Here is a 21,356-nt window from a genome sequence, read left to right as displayed (position 1 = left end):
AGAGCACAGGGATCTCAGCTTGGCGCTCTGTGATGACCTGGAGTGGGATGGTGATGCTGGGGTGGGAAGGAGGCTCAAGAGGGAGCGGGTATACATACAGCTGACTCATATTACGGTACAGCAGAAACACTGTAATTGTACTCCATTTAAAAAAATAACACTTCAGAATTGGAAGGAAACTAAGACAATGTTTTAGAGTTGTTTAGTAACTAAGTCATGTCCAACTCTTTCGGGACCCCATGGGCTGTAGCCCACCAGGCTCCTCTGTTCATGGGATTTCCCAGGCAGGAATACTGGAGTGGGCTGCCATTCCCTTCTCCAGGGGCTCTTGCTGGCGTGGATTCTTTACCATTGAGCCACCCGGTACACAATCATTTAAATGAGAAAACCTGAAGGCCACAATGAGCAAGAAACACCACTAATTTGATTATTCACACAATTCCTTTAAAAATTATGTAGCAGACAAAAATGGAAATATTGATCAGAGGAATAGGATAGAAAGCCCAGAGACAAATCCATGTACCTATGGTCACCTAATCTATCACAAAGAAGGCAAGAATATACAATGAAGAAAAGACAGTCTCTTCAATACGTGGTGCTGGGGAAACTGGACTGTTACATGTAAAAGAATGCAATTAAAACACCTCCCAATACCATACACAAAAATAAACTCAAAATGGATCAAAGACCTAACTGTAAGGCTGGACATTATAAAACTCTTAGAGGAAAAGATAGGATACTCTTTGATATAAATTGCAGCAAGATCTTTTCTGATCTACCTCTAACAGTAATAATGAAAATTAAAACAAAACAAATAGGACCTAGTTAAACTTAAATCTTTGCACAGCAAAGGGAACCATAAACAAAACAAAAAGACAACCCTCAGAATGGGAGAAAATATTTGCAAATGAAGCAACCCACAAGGTATTAATCTCCAAAATACACGAACAGCTCATGTAGCTCAACATCAGAAAACAACCCATTCAAAAAAATGAGGGGGAGCTAGAAACAGACATTTCACCAAAAAAGATATACAGATGGCCAACAACCACATGAAAGATGCTCAACATCATTCATATTAGAGGAATGCAAATCAAACTACAATGAGGTATCATCTCACATTGGTCAAATGGCCATCATCAAAAAATCTACAAACAATAAATGCTGGAAAGTGTGTGGAGAAAAGGGAACCCTCTTGCACTGCTGGTGGGAATGTAAATTGATACCATCACTGTGGAGAACAGTACGGCTGTTCCTCAAAAACTAAAAATAGAGCTACCATATGACCCACCAGTCCCACTCTTGGGCATATACCTGGAGAAAACCATAACTCAGAAAGATACATGCACCCTAATGTTCACTGCAGCTATTCACAACAGCCAGGACATAGAAACAAATGTCCATCAACAGAGGGCTGGATAAAGATATTACATATATACAATGAAATATTAGTCATAAAAATGAAGGACACTGTGCCATTTGCAGAGATATAGACGGACCTAGGGAGTGTCATACAGAATGAAGTCAAAAAGAAAAAATGTCGTATTAACACTTATGTGTGGGATCTCAAAAATGATACACATGAACTTATTTGCAAAGCAGAAATAGACACACAGAGGTAGAGAACAAATGTATGGACACCAATGGGGGAAGGAGGTGGGATGAATTGGGAGACTGGGATTGACATTTCTATACAACTTACACTATGTATCAAATAGATAACCAATGAGAACCTACTTTATAGCACAGGGACCTCTACTCAGTACTCTGTGGTGACCTAAATGGGAAGGAAATCCAAAAAGAGGGGATATATGTATAACTGATTCACTTTGCTGCATAGCTTAAATCGACACAACATTGTAAAGCAACAATTCTCTAACAAAAATTTAAAAAGTGATGTGGCGAGATGCTCCCTAGTATCCGCTGTCCATTTCTTCTATAGTAGTAAGATTATAGGTGGTTGAGTGACTGCCCAGAACGAAAACCTCAAGGCCTCTCGGGTGGTAGGAGAGCTATGTGACCAGTACCCGCCATGGGGATGAACCAGAAATGTGGGAGGGCGGCTTCTGGGTCTGAGAACACCCTGCTCTCTTATTTTTAATCCTTTCGTCCAAACTGCTCTTGGAAACATGGATGACACAGGAGACGCAGGAGGCCTGGGTTTGATTCCTGGGTCAAGATCCTCTGGAGTAGGAAATGGCAACCCACTCCAGTATTCTTGCCTGGAAAATTCCATGGACAGAAGAGCCTGGCAGCCTACAGTCCATGGAGTCGCAAAGAGTTGGACACAACTGAGCACATACACAAAGCATAAAAGCATGTTTGCTTATTTTAGATTCTTGAATGTTCCCGAGCAATAGTGCTCCATCTAGAGGAAAAAGTAGCTAAACTAAGATTTTTAAAGCCAACAGGACATATATACATGCACGTGTGCAAAAAAGGAGAATAACAGAAAACAAGTGACAAGACAGAATAATAACAAAAATTGAGTAAAAAATGATGTAAAAATAATATTCAAATTTTTCCTTTCCTTATTTAATGTAAAGTAACAGTTAAAAATGTAGGGGTTAACTAATGGAAACTTTATCAGCCCTATCTACTGTTATCAGTTTTACAATGATTTCTACATAGTCTTGACCCCATCATCTTTTATACAGTCTTATTTTTCTTTAAGGAAAATTAATAAACTATGCATCTCCTACTTTATTCCTCCAGATTCATATATTCTGCCACCTTGTGAATGCAATTAGATATGAGAGTGACCATAAATTCAGGTATTAATGATAAAGCTAATATTTTGCTTTTAACTATTCTCGGCACAAGCAAATCAGATTTGCAAACATGAAAACTAGGACCTGATGACCACACCTGGAAATGACAGAAGAATGAACAGTTTAAAAACTGATGTCTCTCACAATTCTTACAATATTGAGGAATATCTTTATTACTATTGCTGTTGCTGTTATTTTAATTAACTTTTTAAACCTGAAAAAAGTGATTCCTTACCACAGCGGAAAATATATGGGACCCAAAATTAAGAGACTCAGGTTCTAAGGCTCAGCATGCTGTCTTATAGCTCTAGACTGGGGGGAAATCTACTTAGGTTTTTATGAGTCAGTAGTTTTTCTATGTTACAGGTAAACATAAAAGGAATTTGTTTCTAAGATGAAACACAGTGTGCACAGTTATTATTTCTAGGGAGAAAGGAATGAGATGCTACATGAATTAAAGTCAAGAAAATCTCCTTTAAGATGGCTTGAGGTACCTGAGCAAGGACTGTATATTTTTTGCAAATATACAGACTTCCCCAATGGAGTCTCAAGCAGAGATAATCTCTAATAAAGATGTCTCAAAGATCTTTAACATGAAAGCCTAATGACTTGATTATAGTGACATGTTTCAACCATTACTATCTCAAATCCATTTTGTTCCAAATTCTCTTTCCACTGAAAGTTATCTTAAAAAAAAAAAAAAACTACTTCAAACATAATTATTCTCAGGTTTGTGTTGAATTTTCTTATATGCAATTGATTTTTCCCAGTAGCTCAGAGAGAAAAATTCCAAAGGGCCCACACAATGCTCCAGGTGAGTTCTCTGTATTAGAAATATCATGTGTGGAGATGAGAATTTCTGATGCTGCCTTTGTGGTCAGAGCAGTGTGCTTTCCATTGAACACTACTGGACTGGAAAACTGTAAACCAAATGGGTTGAAAGCATGTTCCAGACACGGACATACTGGAATCCACGTGGAACCTCTGTACAGTGTTCAGTGAAGGGGAAGAAGGATGCCTGGGTGGGTGCTAATCACCCTCATGTGTGGGGCTCTGGCTGAGGAGTCAACAGGACAAGGCCAGGTCTGCCTGGAAACACATGTTTCCTTCAAAGTGAGGCACAAACACAGGGGCACAGTTCAAAGATTAAGATTCTCCCTCTTTTTCTAGATTATAGATTCAGAAGTGAGAAAAGAGAGGAACGTTTGCTTTTCTAAGATGATGTGTTTCCAAATTTATTGAGAAAAAGCCTTAGGGCCCAAACATAAACTGTTAATGTTTTTCATAAACTAATATGCAGGCAAGATTTTTTTTTTAAATTGTAGATTCAGAAAATCCATTGAGCTGAAACTGGTTCACAGTAAATTCAACACATTTGAAGTTAATCATCATGGGCTGAAGAAGCAACTAGAAAAGCTGTGATTGCACAAAAATTGCGTGTTGTCAAGTCAACTTCTTAGTAAGTGTCTCTTACGGGTCAAATACTTTGTTTTGTTGCTACATATGGCTGATGGTAGAAAGTACTTGCTCTCTGGCCATCTGAATTTAGGAAGATATGTGTAGATGGTAGAGAGCATTGCAGATGGTGTGAAGAACCATGGAAACAAAACTGAGGGTCTTCAGTCACCCAGTTTCTAGTACACACATGGTGAGTATTGTAGTTTATTTTGAAACAGCAAGCTCATAACACTTACTAGTTCATATTCAGCCCTAACTAGAACCTTGTAGATATCAATTTATTCATTCATTCAACTGGCATGCAATAACATTAAGTGTCTAATGTGTGGCTGGCTACTGAGTTTATGAGAATCAGTGAAACAAACTCCTTTTCCTTGAAGAACTTATAGGATGGTGGGAGAGACTAGAAACTGTAGTTATAACTACAGTTAACTACATTATAACTAAAATGGAATTGAGTGTGACAGAGAAATAGAAAAGTACATCATGTGGGTATTTAAAGCACACAGGGTGCAGGACTGAAGTTATGTATCAACTTGGAGTCCTGACTGGGGCAGTTGCCTCTGGCTTTGAGTGGTTCATGTCGCCCTCCCAGGCTGACTTTGCTGGTAAATGCATCAGACTCTGGACAGTGTTTTATGGTTGATAGAGTCCTAGACCCTAGATGAGACCTTTATCCCAGTTAAACCTGGCTTAGAGATACTTGAGGTCCTTACCAAAATCTGATCTGATAGGACCACCCATTGTGATAGAATGCCCGGCAAAACCTCGTGCCCGAAGAGCCAGTCTTTCCCTTGAATGAGGATGGACGAGCAGAGACAGAAGACTAGAAGAACCCAGAGCTTATCAACAATGACAACTCTCACCTCGCAGCGTTTGAGCCGGGGCATCTGGGACTCACCTTTTCAAGGGGGCAATGGATACTGTCTCGGAGAAATGGAAGCAAGTTGGGTCGGTCGAATTCAGCATAAAGGCTGATCTGCTTCTCATGGTAGCGCTGTCCCTTATGGTGGTCTCTTTTGAAAAGCTTATGCAGATACTAAAAAGATCAAAGGAACAAATGAGGGATATTAAAATATGGAAGTGATACCTGTTCAACATTGCTATTTTCAGCCACAGACAGGCTGGTGGAAAAGCAGTTTTTGGGAAAAATCTCTAGGTGAAGGGGAAGTGGAAAGGAGACACCTTGGCAAGAGTAAGGAGGTGCTGGTCCTTCCTAGGATGGCCCCGAGTGACCTGTTTCTGCCTCTTACCAACCACGTGGCCCTGGGCAGGTCACTAACCTCTCTGTGACTGAGTTTCTTTATTGGCAAAAATCTTCAGTTGTGAGGACTGAATGAGTTACCATTTGTAAATCACTCAGAACCATACCTGGCTTGTAAGAGGCACTGCAGAAATGTTAATGACAGGAGCTGTTAATATTCCCACCATCATCTGCTTCACCTCAGAAGTAAAAAGCTTGATGAGTGTTTCTAGATTGTAAAAATTCTCATCCTTTATATAAAAGGGGGTAGAATCATGGAGCAAGAACATGTTCTCAAAATAACTCCAGTAGAAACTGCTAAATTAATTCTCATATTTTCTAAATCTCCTCTCCTGAAGTTTTACTGAGATCTGTGTTTGCCATGAAACGCTGCCTCCACTGGGGACCTCAAAAAGTGAAAAAAATCCAGAAGAGTCAGGTGTTTTGAACCCATTTTCATAGCTGATTTCTTTTTCTGACTGTCTGAAAAAGTTAATGAACCTTCAAGGGAGTGAGTGATTCACTTCCAACTAGGAGTAGTAGCAAGGTTATCAATATATTGCACAGAAGTCAGAAATCGATATTCAATGTTTCAGAGATCAGATCAGTCGCTCAGTCATGTCCGACTCTTTGCGACCCCATGAATCACAGCACGCCAGGCCTCCCTGTCCATCCCAACTCCCGGAGTTCACTCAGACTCACGTCCATCCAGTCAGTGACGCCATCCAGCCATCTCATCCTCTGTCGTTCCCTTCTCCTCCTGCCCTCAATCTCTCCCAGCATCAGAGTCTTTTCCAATGAGTCAACTCTTCGCATGAGGTGGCCAAAGTACTGGAGTTTCAGCTTTAGCATCATTCCTTCCAAAGAAATCCCAGGGCTGATCTCCTTCAGAATGCACTGGTTGGATCTCCTTGCAGTCCAAGGGACTCTCAAGAGTCTTCTCCAACACCACAGTTCAAAAGCATCAATTCTTCGGTGCTCAGCCTTCTTCACAGTCCAACTCTCACATCCATACATGACCACAGGAAAAACCATAGCCTTGACTAGACGAACCTTTGTTGGCCAAGTAATGTCTCTGCTTTTGAATATGCTATCTAGGTTGGTCATAACTTTCCTTCCAAGGAGTAAGCGTCTTTTAATTTCATGGCTGCAGTCACCATCTGCAGTGATTTTGGAGCCCCCCAAAAATAAAGTCTGACACTCTTTCCACTGTTTCCCCATCTATTTCCCATGAAGTGGTGGGACCGGATGCCACAATCTTCGTTTTCTGAATGTTGAGCTTTAAGCCAACTTTTTCACTCTCCACTTTCACTTTCATCAAGAGGCTTTTGAGTTCCTCTTCACTTTCTGCCATAAGGGTGGTGTCATCTGCATATCTGAGTTTATTGGTATTTCTCCCAGCAATCTTGATTCCAGCTTGTGTTTCTTCCAGTCCAGCGTTTCTCATGATGTACTCTGCATAGAAGTTAAATAAACAGGGTGACAATATACAGCCTTGACGAACTCCTTTTCCTATTTGGAACCAGTCTGTTGTTCCATGTCCAGTTCTAACTGTTGCTTCCTGACCTGCATACAAATTTCTCAAGAGGCATATCAGGTGGTCTGGTATTCCCTTCTCTTTCAGAATTTTCCACCGTTTATTGTGATCCACACAGTCAAAGGCTTTGGCATAGTCAATAAAGCAGAAATAGATGTTTTTCTGGAACTCTCTTGCTTTTTCTATGATCCAGTGGATGTTGGCAATTTGATCTCTGGTTCCTCTGCCTTTTCTAAAACCAGCCTGAACGTCAGGAATTCACAGTTCACATATTGCTGAAGCCTGGCTTGGAGAATTTTGAGCATTACTTTACTAGCGTGTGAGATGAGTGCAATTGTGAGGTAGTTTGAGCATTCTTTGGCATTGCCTTTCTTTGGGATTGGAATGAAAACTGACCTTTTGCAGTCCTGTGGCCACGGCTGAGTTTTCCAAATTTGCTGGCATATTGAGTGCAGCACTTTCACAGCATCAGCTTTCAGGATCTGGAATAGTTCAGGAATTCTATCACCTCCACTAGCTTTGTTCGTAGTGATGCTTTCTAAGGCCCACTTGACTTCACATTCAAGGATGTCTGGCTCTAGGTCAGTGATCACACCATTGTAATTATCTGGGTCGTGAAGATCTTTTTTGTACAGTTCTTCTGTGTATTCTTGCCACCTCTTCTTAATATCTTCTGCTTCTGTTAGGTCCATACCATTTCTGTCCTTTATCGAGCTCATCTTTGCATGAAATGTTCCTTTGGTGGCTCTGATTTTCTTGAAGAGATCCCTCGTCTTTCCCATTCTGTATTTTTCCTCTATTTCTTTGCATTGATCGCTGAAGAAGGCTTTCTTATCTCTTCTTGCTATTCTTTGGAACTCTGCATTCAGATGCTTATATCTTTCCTTTTCTCCTTTGCTTTTCGCTTCTCTTCTTTTCACAGCTATTTGTAAGGCCTCCCCAGACAGCCATTTTGCTTTTTTGCATTTCTTTTCTATGGGAATGGTCTTGATCCCTGTCTCCTGTACAATGTCACGAACCTCATTCCATAGTTCATCAGGTACTCTATCTATCAGATCTAGGCCCTTAAATCTATTTGTCACTTCCACTGTATAATCATAAGGGATTTGATTTAGGTCATACCTGAATGGTCTAGTGGTTTTCCCTACTTTCTTCAATGTTTAGTTCATGTTAAATGGACACAAACACCCTAGAACCCACCTGAGGTGGGACGACTTCATCACACCAAGTGCATCAGTGCATCTGCCCCCTTGATTGGATTGATTCCTCAACACAGAGCATGAGCCTGCCCTGAAGTTGTGACAGGGAATGAAGTTGCTGGAGCCTGACACTTGCTGTCGTATATGGTCACTAAATAAGCCTAACCAGGACACAAGCACACTGAGAACCCCCTCCTTGGGTTAACCGCTCCCTCTCTCTCAGGCAAGAACTGGGGGAGGCCAAGAGAAGTCCCTGCTCTGATGAAGACTCCAGCCACTCCACTGGCATGGCGTCAGTGTAAGAACTGACACACTGTGGTTTCCCAGAGGTGCAAACGGATTAAGAAGGTTCTGTCACATCTTTGGGGCAAACGTATAGAGACATCACTTTGCCTGACAGAGACGATGGGCCCCTTCCGTGTGAGCGCCGCCACCGTTCTACCACTGCCCTACTGACACTGTCACTTGGTACCTGCCGCCTGTAGTCCTGTCTCACGGCTGAAGGAAGCCAGAAATCACTGCTTTGCAAACAAATTCCATGATGACCCGCACAGAGGTACCTTGCTTCGGTAAGCAGATAATCTGGCGATTTTCAGTCATAAACAACAGAGCAAAAAGCATTCAGAAAACCACTGAGCAAACAAAGGGACAACTTCCCCCCAAGTCACTTCACTTTCCTATACTGGAGTCTTCAAAAGCTTCAGTGCATGAAACTGACTTATAATTGCTCTATTTCCTAACGCTCCTCCCCGGGTGCAAAGAGGTGCGCACAGACACAACAGTCTTATATGATGCTCACAGGCCTACTGGGAACAACCCCTATTTTCACTGAAGACTTCTCTGGCATCATTTTGAAAGGACATAGAAAAACATCTCTTCCTGTTTTGCTCCCATGATGACAGCAATGCAGAGAATCAAAGGAGCCCCCCAACAGAAGAAATCTAGAGTAATGGGCCCAATGGCACCACCACATGACCACATAAGAGAAGAAGGCACAGGCTCTGTCAAAAAATGAGGCTTGATCTGTGAGTGTTCTGTGTGGTCCTGGACATGGAACAGCTGTGTGGTGTTTCCTTAACAGGAAAACTTGGTATCTTTGGTGTAGAGTCAGGGAACTGGCTTGGCTGTAATTGATGCCATAATTATATTGAATGGTAACTAGAGAAGTGTGGACAAAGAACACTACCTGCCATTTGTAAATAATGAATGTTGCCCACCATCAACCCCATAAAGCCCCTGCAGCCAACCCAACAGTGCACCCTGAGGGGAAGTCAGCTTGGAGAAAAACACACTCTGGCCCTGGACAGTTAAGATGCATATCTAAGGGATGATTTCAATGAGCCCAGAGTCTACCATCTTCCTATACAAAGGAAGGCACTAAATCATTAACTTGAGATGTTTGTTTTCTGTGTCTGTGGTTAGCAATACTCTTGTGACATTTCACTATATTTTTGTTTTTTTTCCCCAGCAAAAACTGCTATACATCCTGGCTCCCCTGACCTGTTTGAACAGTCCCTTAGCACTATCTAAGAGGCTGCTCTCCCAGGCTATAGTTCTCTGTATGTGCTCAATAACACATAATTCTCAACTTTCAGGGTGTGTATTTTTTTTTTCTTCAATTGACAGAAGGAAGTTGTTTACTCCTAGGCATAGTTTGATAATACAAAAATGTGATAACTTTTTTTTTTAAATCACAATTCAATTTTGAGTCAAAGTTAAAGTTCCTGATCTTTTATTAATTCCTAGTCTGGATTCTGATCATCTGCTGCATTATAACAATTACAGAATACTGTGTTCACTCCAGTCTTCTCAAACCAACACTGGAAGGTGACTTGCTGCTCTATTCAATCAAAGGGCAAAAGAGAAGGACTGTCATGCTCACCACGTGCTGCAACTCTGGTCTGTCTTCTAATTCTTCCACTACTTTTTTAATCTATAGGAAAAAAAATTAAATGTAGAGTTATGAGGATACAAATACAGCTGTGAAATTATCTGATAAACATCTCTCTTCTTTATGGTGATAGTGGTCTCAGACACTCATCTGTTTCAATACATATAAAGGCACTCACTGAAATTTTATCTTCATTGTCCAGAAGCATGTCAACAGCTTTCTGCAATATGAAAAAATACCCAGTCACTGAAATTTGCCACAGAAAAAGAGAACACAGAACATAATGTGTTATATATGGTATCACCATGAAAGGCAGAGGGCCTGTTTTACATGGATAAGAGGGTTCTTAGCTTTAGAATGGTTCTTGAGATATTTCTAAATGTATTTTAAAATCTGTTTCACTCTGCGGTCTCTGTGTTTTGCATACAACATAAAATGATGCTGTGCTACAACTCACAATACAAAGCATTTATATTCCCAGTATCACAAAAAAGAGCTTTCTTTCTGGCCACGTGAATATTGATGGAGTCCCTTTACAGATTCCACAGATAAAAGGAGCTGGTCTTATGTGGAGAAGAGGATAAGACACAGAAGGGGGAAAAAAAAAAAAGACACCTGAAGCTTCATAACAGTGTAAAGCTTATGGATTTACAGAATTGAGTTTAGCCACCTTTATCATTCATGAAACACAAGTTAGTGTTTGTAACAAGAGGCGGTGGGAAGACAACCCACCAGACTAAGCCTCATACAGAGTCCCTGGGTCTTGTTCTTGACTCTGTTACATTGTCTACCTGTCTGCTGCATTTTTTTTCTGAAACATTAGGATGTTGGAAGAGATTACCCTTAAGTTATTTTCTAATTAGAAAGTTACGTGATTCCTTGAGTTCATGCCCTTGAATAGCAATGAATTTGAACTCATTCATCTTTTGTCTACAGCTTTATATGCAAAATAAGCTCTTGAGATACATGAAGGGTGGGTCAGTCATAAGGGGAGACTGGCTATGGGAAAATTAATTTCTATATAAGTTGCTCATCCCCTTAATCATCTTCTGCCAGAGAAGCAGAATCTCTGCACCTGAACTTCCTAGGAACTGCACTATTTTTAAATCTGTACTCCCTAAGGACTTCAGAATGAAAAATGGGCTAAAAGCATCTTTCAGAAAAAGTAGATTTAGCTTCTATTTAAATTAAGTTTAAGTGTGTGAAGTCTAATACACAGCATGTAATAGATATATAATATAGCAAATAATATAATATAGCACATAATACCCCCAGATACAGTAAAATAAAAATTTAAAAAGTCCAAGTAACCTTTTTGGAACCTTAAGTGTTCTACTCTAAAATTTCAACTTTTCAAGTAACAGCTACTGTATTTTATGAAACTTTCTTTTCATCACTAGCACTTGGCATTAACTTTCTTTTTTAAAATACATACAATTTCTATCACTTTACAAGACCCACTGTGAGATGTGGAGGCTGGGTGCCCTCATCAGACAGAAGTGAAAGTGTTAGTTGCTTAGTCGTGTCTGATTCTTTGTGACCCCAAGGACTATAGCCCTCCAGGGTCCTTTGTCCGTGGAATTCTCCAGGTAAGAATACTGGAGTGGGTGGCCATTCCATTCTCCAGGGGATGTTCCTGATCAAGGAATCAAACCCAAGTCTCCAACATTGCAGGCAGATTCTTTACCATCTGAAGTCTTTACCACCAGGGAAGTCATTAGACAAACATCCCACTATTCAAATGCACTTTATTATCTTCTTTTTTATCTTTTTGTCATCTGAGACCAATGGAAACTCCACATGCTAAAGCTGTGAATGCCAAAGATAAAAGTGCCACAAACAGACCAGAACAGTTTACTTACAGCTTGAATTCTGGGACATACAATTAAGAGGATTGAATGAGCTAAAGCATATGGCTAGTTTCTCTGTTCCTATGAATTACAATGACCTGTTTTACTAAAAAACAAAAAATTACTTCACATACACACAACTTTAAAAGTTCCACATCAAGTTATGATTGCTTTTACAGAAAAACTGCATCAGCTAAAGGAGTCCTGAATGCCAACTACTAAAGGAACATCTGGCGAGGGTCAGAGTGTTCTGAACAGTTAGCATACAACAGGTTATGTGATTTATTAACTACTCCAGCATGTGGACAAATGTCTATAAAAACTTGGGACAGCACAAATAATTTATCAGTAGTAAAATAAGAAACACATTATAACTGATTCACTTTGTGTACACTTGAAACTAACATACACTATAAATCAACTATACTCCAATAAAATTTTTTAAAAAATAAAGAAATCTTAAAAAAAGAAAAACATTACCTCAGAATCAAAATCCATTAATAAAACAATTTTATCCTTGATAGAACTGAAAAGATTATGTTTGTGGATCAACTGGAAAACATCCTTGTGTCTTAATGTTAGGTATATTTCCAAAGCATTGCCATAGTTTTTGTCATAGGTGTACCTGGTAAGACAAAGGTTTTACATTAATGTTCATCAACACTTCTAATAAAACATGAAGACATATTCAATAAATCATGTTTTACTTTAATGAAAACTGAAACACTTGTTTAGAGAGAAAAATTAACTTTATTTAGAAAAGTGTTCCTTGGGATTGAACTATATGTGACCAGTAAGTATTTCTTTCTCAGAACCTTGAGAAAATTTTAGGAAATTGAAAATATTCTATTGTCAATAGTCTGTCAATATTGACAAAAACTAATTTCCTACAGAAAACTCTCAAAATGTTTTAGAGAAATCCATATACAAAGAAATTATGACCCCCAAATGAAGGAAATTCTTATTCTAGTAATAGAAAGGTACAATTCTTACAAACAGTAGTCAGCTGACAGATGGGTGATATTCCAAAAGCTTATCTGTAAGGAGGTTGTATAAAATTCAAATGTGTTTTTGTGTTGAAACAATGTTTTTCACATTGCTTTATTTCGCAAGTCAGCTCCTAAAGGCCAACTGATGCTAAGCCGCACTGGGTCCATTATTAGTACTAGAGAATTATCAGTACTATTAGTGTTAGTAACGAAAGAATCCAAGGAAATCTAGAACAATGTTTCCAGAAGAAAACGATTAGTGTTCCAACTCAGTGCCACAAACAAAACTCCTTTGGTGGAAAGTCTTAACAGCCCTGATACTGGGTCATTGGGTTTACTTTTCCTGGTCGCGGGCAAAAGAGGTAAGAGTGACAGAAGGGTTTGTCTGAGATGGCGGGAGTGTGAGGAGGGACTGAAGCAAGGTGGTCTTCTGAGATTAACTACAGTGTGCTTCTTGTTTCACTAATCAAAGGTCCTAGGGCACAGGGGTACCTTATCTGTCTGTATCTCAGGCATTTAGCACAAAGCCCGAGTCACTTAAAGTGCCCAAAAATACAAAAAGCATTGATCAAGCTTCCATATTCTGAGACCTGACTCAGTGCCAGGCACTGCACTCAGTTCTTGATTAAGAAATTTCATGAAAACCAACCCATACGGAATTGCCCCCAGTAATCTTATAAAGAGTCTACAGTTTGAAAAGTTTACTAACTTGCAGACCCAAGAATGACAGAAACCAGAGCCTCACTGGGAAAATGACTCTCTGCAGTAGTCTAAGACCTGGCGTCCTTCCCTCCCCAAACCACTGCCTCCACCAAGTGGTGCTGACCAAAGCTCCTCTCCTCTGGGAAATAAATTACAACTGTACAGTCTCACACATTTCCCTTACCTTACCTTCTAGCTGTACACTGGAGGCTTACGAAAAGTTTTTTTTTACTAAGACTGAATATAGGAAAATGGTACATACAAACTTGCATTCTCCCAATTCAGTTTGCCAGAGCTAAAATATGAAAACTTTTCATGACGATTGATTTGGGGGGAAAAAAAAAAGCATTAAAATATACTCACAATTCTGCCAGGGTTTTAAGTAAGGTCCTGTTCTGACTATCTTTCTTCAGGTGATCCCGAACCGCTTGAACTATTACTGAATTGTTGTACAGATCTCCCGGCCATTCTCGGATCAACGTGGCAAAACCCTAACAGAGGGGGAAAAACAGAACACTCTTTAAAAAGGAAAGCAATCCCATGAGTTCAAACAATGTCTGAAAGTTTCATGGAAAACACACAAAACCATTTATGATGAAAACATTGGTCCATAAACATATCATCAATTTTCGGACTATGGGTTTGGTGGTGGCAAGGGAGGCAGAGAATGACCACATATCCATTTCCATTGGCCATTCCTGAAAAGTGAAGTGGGCAGAACCATCCCTGCTCTTATTATTGGAGGAAATGCATGAGGAAGCGAGGCCCCGGGGTCCTTCTATTAGGCACCACTGCACAGAGTTTAGGTCTACTTGCTCTCTCCTCATTGTGGACTAACGGTAACACCTGGAAGGCATTCTCTGACATCTTACAGATACTGTCCAAGTCAGCTGCGCAGCCAGCACTGTGCAGGTGGTGGCTTTGCTCCCATGGTGGAATCACCCAGCATCCCACGTTCAGCAAGTTATCATCTTCCTTCCACTGGGTGCCTCTAATTCTAGTTTTGTTTAGGGATTTGGGACTTTGGTTCAAGTTTTATCCCCTGCTTTTACCCTGACTCTTTCTGGATTTCAAAATTTGTGGTTCTCATAGAAATTCCAGATCCCCTGATTGAATCCTGTCTCCAGTGCTATGGATCCTGTCTCCAGAGCTTTCCAGTGCTGTGAGCCAGTGTCCTGGACAGCCTCTGCAGTGCTGATCCCTAATTTTAGCCCTTGTAACTCAAAGTACTAGGGAGCAGTTTACTTACTGATCTTTGGCAACTTTTAGGGGGAAAAAAAAACAAAACCAAAAACCTTAAATGTTTCTATAGATAGCAGAAGAAATAAAAATATTCACATTGAAAAAATTATTAATATTAAATAACTCAATGAATGCCTTAATGAGGCTTCTCTGGTGGTTCAGATGGTAAAAAATGTGCCTGCAATGCAGGAGATCAGGGTTCAATCCCTGGATCAGGAAGATCTATTAGAGAAGGGAATGGCAACCCACTCCAGTATTCTTGCTGGAGAATTCTATGGACAGAGGAGCCTGGTGGGCTAGTCAGACAGGACAGAGTCAGACACAACAGAGTGACTAGCACTTTACTTCAGTGCCTTAATGAACTTTTAATTGGTTTAAATGATACTTAGAAATACTTTTAATTGGTTTAAATGATACTTAGAAATGAAACAGCATGGTGGAATTTGCTTCTGTCAAGTACTAGGATTTGGTAAGAAGAAAAATCATAAGACAATCAGGAATATAGTTTCAAGTCCAGTTTCTACTCAAGTATCCCCTGGGAAGGATGGCAAGATATCAAAACAACAGTCTGTGTATTTTCTATTCAAACTGCAACTTTCCTTCATGTGACCATGACTACAGTTTGATCTGTGAGATTTGGGAAGGAGATTCACTCAATAAAGAGGATATATTTTATAAAACCATTGAATCACAACATTAAAATATTCTCTGAATCAAAATGATACTTTGGATCAAGTACAAAGGATCAAGTTTCTGTTTTCTTAAGACTCTGTAATTTATAAGATTAAAAGAAAAATGTCCTGACAAGATTTCCACCCCAATACTAGCAATTCTCAGTAGCCCTGAGACCAGGAATAATACTATTTAGGGAAAGATGAAAGCTTGGCTCCTTTTTTATTTTCCTGATTCAGTTAATAGCCTTGCAGCACTCCCAACTTCTAATGAAAATAAGACAAAATGACCGGTCACACTGCATGAGTAAAAATGAGACGACTCCAACATAAACTGAAATAAACACTAATCACATTTCACATTAGGCTATTCTCTGCTTAACTGATTTTATGTATCTCTGATTAAATATGACGAAAAATACTGATGAAATTACCCTGAAGCCTTTATTAATAATTAGAAGACACAGTTATCAGGGAGCTATCAGGATTCAGTGGCAAAGTAAGAGAATCCCTTGGTGCCCATCATAGGAAGTAAAAGGTTAAGGACTACTCATTAAACGAAATGCCACAAAAATCACCCCATTTTTAACATGCTTATATATCTGTTATTAATATTATGAAGCAATGCTTAACTATTTAATTCTGGTAGGCTATAAATTAAAAATTAAAAAGTTTCAGTAGAAACTCCATACAAAGAAATCATGAAGTACCAGTACCTTCAAGAAAATACTTTTAATTTCATATATTTTTTATTATATTTTTTATCAGTGTTTAAAAAATAATTTTATTTTTGGCTGTGCTGAGTCTTTGCTGCAGGCTTTTCACCAGTTGCAGAGAGTGGGGGCTACTCTCCAGTGGCGGTTCACAGGCTTCTCCTTGCGCTGGCTTCTCTTGTTGCAGAGCATGGGCTCTGGCGTGTTCGGGCTTCAGCAGCTGCAGCTCCCGGGCTTAGAGCACAGGCTTTATAGCTGTGGCTCATGCTTCGTGGCATGTGGGATCTTCCCGAACCAGGGACTGAACCTGTGTCTGCTACATTGGCAGGCAGATTCTTTACCACTGAGCCACCAGGGAAGCCTCTTATATTTTTAATCTGACCTTTAGTACTATTTTTCATCCACATTATGTGTGATCAAGTGTTGCTACACAACACTGCTATCTGATCAAGTCCATGACAGTTTAATTCAAAACTAAACATGAAAGAATGATGGGAGCTAAAATATGAATTACTTACAAGAGCTTATGACAAAATCAAATTACTCATAAACTTCTTAATAAAATGACTAGGAAGACACCCTAAAACATACAGCAAAAAAAATCTCTAAGCTTTAAGTTTTGCTTATTTATTCCACTCACAGTCAAAAGTTTTCCAGATATGAATCAACAAGATACCTTTAATGATATAGGATTTAAAAGTTTCTGGAAAAAAATAAGGGTTGAATAATGAATTGTAAGAGAATCACACAAATAATAAAATTTCTTTTTTTATTGTTAAATTACATTACTTTAAAAAGAGGACAAGTATACTAAGCTTTGGTATTTTGTTTTTTGTTTTTTTAATTTAAACTTATTTATTTTAATTGGAGGCTAATTACAATATTGTATTGGTTTTGCCATACATCAACATAAATCCACCACGGGTGTACACGTGTTCTCCATCTTGAACCCCCCTCCCACCTCCCTCCCTGTACCATCCCTCGTGTTTTGAAATAAAGTTCATATTCTTTCCATATTTTCACAGAACACTCACAATTCTTTTTTTTGGGAAGGTGTACAAAGATGGAATATTTATGACAATTATTCTAGGTACTCAGAACATACTGGAAAGAAACAGGAACAGTCCATTACAAGTCTTTTTTCACTGAAGAAACCTTTTCCAATAACTACAACCAATAATTATCTCTCATTTTTTTATATAACACATTACTCTGCCTGTTTTACATATTTTCTAGTTACTTGAAGCTTATTTATACAGTGTCTCCAGTAGGAGAAGGCGATGGCACCCTACTACAGTACTCTTGCCTGGAAAATCCCATGGATGGAGGAGCCTGATAAACTGCAGTTCATGGGGTCGCGGAGTTGGACACGACTGAGCAACCTCCCTTTCACTTTTCACTTTCATGCATTGGAGAAAGAAAGTAAAGTCGCTCAGTCGTGTCCGACTCTTTGCGACCCCATGGACTGTAGCCTATCAGGCTCCTCCATCCATGGGATTTTCCAGGCAAGAGTGCTGGAGTGGATTGCCATTTCCTTCTCCAGGGGATCTTCCCAACCCAGGAATCGAACCCGGGTCTCCCGCATTGTGGCAGACGCTTTACTGTCTGAGCCACCAGGGACCCACTCCAGTGTTCTTGCCTGGAGAATCCCAGGGATGGGGGAGCCTGGTGGGCTGCCGTCTATGGGGTCACACAGAGTCAGACACGACTGAAGTGACTTAGCAACTTAGCAACCAGTCTGTAAATCCACTGAAGGCTGGGACTGTGTTTTCCTCTTGGATCCAAATGAGTACTCAGCCCAGTCCTCGACCATGGTAGGTTCTAAAGATGTGTTGAATTGAACTGAATAGGAAATAAATAGGAACCATGCTCCTAGACTGCATGAGTTAGAACCTAGAATAAATGGCATACACCATTACCATAAACTCTTCTGTACAGATCTAGAAAGGAATAGATCCAGGCTGGGAGGGAAGATTGGATCATGACACTAGAACACATGCTAATAAGAAAAGAAGATGAATAAATTGTCCCATTAGTATGCACAATTAATAAATATTTTGTTCAGTTTTAATTCATACTGAAGCACTTAATCCCTCCCTATGATAAAAATACAGGCTTATAACAGTAAAAGAATTACATTGGTGATGCAGGCATCGGAATGCTTGAATTGAACATATCCAGGAACACTTGGCTGACAGTAACTGAACAAGTCCTTGTGTTATTAAAGGATTACAATCTTAAAAGTCCCTTTAGATCTTAAGCTCTAAAATAATCTCAGAGTGAGAATGTAGTATTTGCATTATTACGCTTCTTTAAATGGACTCAGTAATTGGTTAAAAAAGTGCCCGAGTAGGCACTCAAAACACAGTTCTTTTTCTCATGCCCTCTCCGATTGCCTCTTTCTATTTCTACTAACCTTTCTGCAAGTCACCACACATTCTTGTGGGAAGGAGGAAAGTTGTAAATAAAGTCTTCCTTATTTTCAAAACGTAACATTAGAATGTGTGAAGGCAAGGACAACTTGTAACATGCTATGAGGTACCAAAAATGAAAACAGATCACTGGGTTAGGCTCCTGAACATTAGTAGGAGCTGAAGATGGCACCACTTTCATGAAAGACTGTGAAGGTTGGACAGAAGCTGGAGAAGAGGATCCCATGGTCTGCAATCTACCAGGGAATGGATTGTCCCAGCAGCAGAACTTACCAGCCTTGCCTGGAACCTGCCCACCAGAAATCTCATCTTTCCCTCTGGTCAGAAGCAGGAGAAGGCTGAGTCTTTCCACAGCAGTTCGTGGACAGCCTTATGAGAGCACCTGGCATATGATGTAATAATTTATCTGTTTACCTTAGGGGTTTGTCAACCTCAGGCCTGCTGACATTTAAGGACAGAATTCTTTGTCATAGGGAGCTGTCCTGTGCATTGAAGGATGTTTAGCAGCATCCTGCTGGCCTCTACCTACTAAATGACAGTGTTACCAATCTCCCAGTCATGACAACTAAAAATGTCTCCATCACCAAGTATTTCTGGGCGAGTGAGGGGGTGGGGGGGTGTCTGCCCCTGTTGAGAACTGCTGGTTTACATGCTTGGGTGTGACTAAGACTATGAGCTACTGCTAAATGCACATCATTTCATTCACACCTGCATGCCTAATGCCTAGCACATTCCTGGAATACAGCAGGCATGAAACAGATTTTCCGAATAAATGTGTGTTAAAGGAACAACTTTAAAAATTATAATCCATTTTGGGAGACTTCCATGACGGTCTAGTGGTTACGACTTTGCACTTTTACTGCCGAGGGCCCAGGTCTGATGGCCTGATTCCTGGTTAGGAAATTAAGATCTCACAAGCCATATGGCATGGCCGGGGAAAAAAAAAGTCCATTTTGGGTGCATGCAAACACCAAATTTAAATTCAAACCTAGGCATGCCTATTATATATGGCCATGGGCAAGTTCTCTCTTTAATCTTTAGTTCTCTGTAAAATTGGATATTACTAATATAATGTTGTTGGGAGTATAACATCAACAGGCCAGTGAAAGTGCAGAGTATATAGCAGATAAGCAATTTAAGTAGTTTTCTCCTTAATCAATAAGCAAACAGATCACTTCCAATTTCCTTCCTGCCTCCCAACTTCTCTAATCCTCCTTTGGCAAAGTTCTGCATTTCAGAAAGTTCTACATTCTTCAGGGTAGTTAGAAGCATGGTTAGCAGATGCTATTCTATCTCTGAAAACCTCCAAATGGTACTTGATCCTTTTCCTTTAGCTCTATCAAGAAGCTAGCTTTAATAAATCTTCAGAATGTCCACAGATTAGACATTTTCTCTAACAAGGTGTACGTATTTTTAATTGTCATCAGAGTGTATGTACCCCCAGTTTCATCGACCACAGAAGCTGCAAAGCTGCTGCCTTTAAATCAGCTGCTGCTCCACTGTGCTATTTTTCTAGATTTCTTAACATTTTCCACTGAAAACAAGACGACCATGTTAGAATGTCATACCTCATAATCACTTTCCAAAAATTCATGTAAGATCATTTCATAGATGAGTGGTTTCAGAACTGGATCCCCTCTTGGCAAATAAGGACTAATCGCCTAAGAAAAGAAAAAGAAAGAAAAAAAAAAACTTTAAAAAGTAGCAAAGTAAAACTGTACTGCAATAGGCAGCAAATATAAAAGAATACATTAAATTTTAAGGCAATAGAGTACTTTGGAAAAATATTATGAAGATAAAAGATTCAAATAAGCTCTTTTTATAATACAATATATTTTTTAAAGTGCATATGGGGTGTCTACATGTATGAATAAATTTGAAGCAAAAAAATTAACTCTGTTAAGTAAACTTTCTCTCTTCTTCTTGATGAATTAATGAAAATCTAAGTTATAAGAGAGAATGTCACAGAAGTTACATGACATCTATTCATGTTTTGAAATTAAGGGGAAATATATCTTGCGTTTTTAGCTTTCTCAGTGATGTATTAAAAGTTTCCAATTTCCAAACACTTGAAAATAGCTCTGCAGTGCACTACCTTACCACTCACCATGCTCTGTCCTGGGGACCCAGAGCTTGGGGCACTGTCCCAGGAGCTCACAGCCTCAGAGGGAAGTATGCTGATATCTAAACAGCCAATTGTGTGCTAAATGTCTTGAAATAAGGATGAACAGGAAGCTGTGGAGAGGTGGATCTTGGAGACTGAAGCAGAAGTGACAGATGCCAGAGGGAACAGCATGGGTGAAGGCATGGCACCATGCGCACCCACTATGCATGCAGGGAGGTCAACACGGTTTGGAGATGAGGCTCGAGAGAAAGCTGAGGGGGGTCATGAAAGGAATCTGGATTTGATACTTTCAGCAGGTGGGGATGAGAGGAACATGCTTATTTTTTCTAATAGCTAATTCCTGGTTGGGCTTCCCCTATGGCTCAGTGGTGAAAAATATGCCTGCAAAGCAGAAGACTTGGGTTTGATCCCTGGGTCGCTCCCTTGGAGAAGAAAATGGCTACCCACCCCAGTATTCTCGCCTGGACAGAGGAGTCTTGTAGGCTTGTGAGACCATGAGGTCTCACAAAGGATCGGACATGTCTGAGCAACTA

The 21,356-nt window shown here is 39.8% G+C and overlaps 1 protein-coding gene across 1 annotated transcript in view; it reads right to left on the bottom strand.

Annotated features, from left to right (window-relative positions):
• VPS41 (VPS41 subunit of HOPS complex) overlaps positions 1 to 21,356 on the bottom strand; it is a 194,578-nt gene that overhangs the window by 14,285 nt on the left and 158,937 nt on the right. The window contains exons 17-22 of the mRNA XM_019958983.2: positions 20,267 to 20,359; positions 14,004 to 14,131; positions 12,430 to 12,574; positions 10,278 to 10,319; positions 10,091 to 10,141; positions 5,131 to 5,268 (exon numbers count right to left, since the gene is read on the bottom strand). Coding sequence (XP_019814542.1) covers positions 5,131 to 5,268; positions 10,091 to 10,141; positions 10,278 to 10,319; positions 12,430 to 12,574; positions 14,004 to 14,131; positions 20,267 to 20,359 — 597 coding nt within the window. The remainder of the gene's footprint in view (positions 1 to 5,130; positions 5,269 to 10,090; positions 10,142 to 10,277; positions 10,320 to 12,429; positions 12,575 to 14,003; positions 14,132 to 20,266; positions 20,360 to 21,356) is intronic.

The sequence above is a fragment of the Bos indicus genome, chromosome 4 (assembly GCF_029378745.1).
Source record: "Bos indicus isolate NIAB-ARS_2022 breed Sahiwal x Tharparkar chromosome 4, NIAB-ARS_B.indTharparkar_mat_pri_1.0, whole genome shotgun sequence".
NCBI lineage: Eukaryota > Metazoa > Chordata > Mammalia > Artiodactyla > Bovidae > Bos > Bos indicus.
Note: the sequence above shows the minus strand (reverse complement) of the source record. Positions and strands in the feature narration are given on the sequence as shown.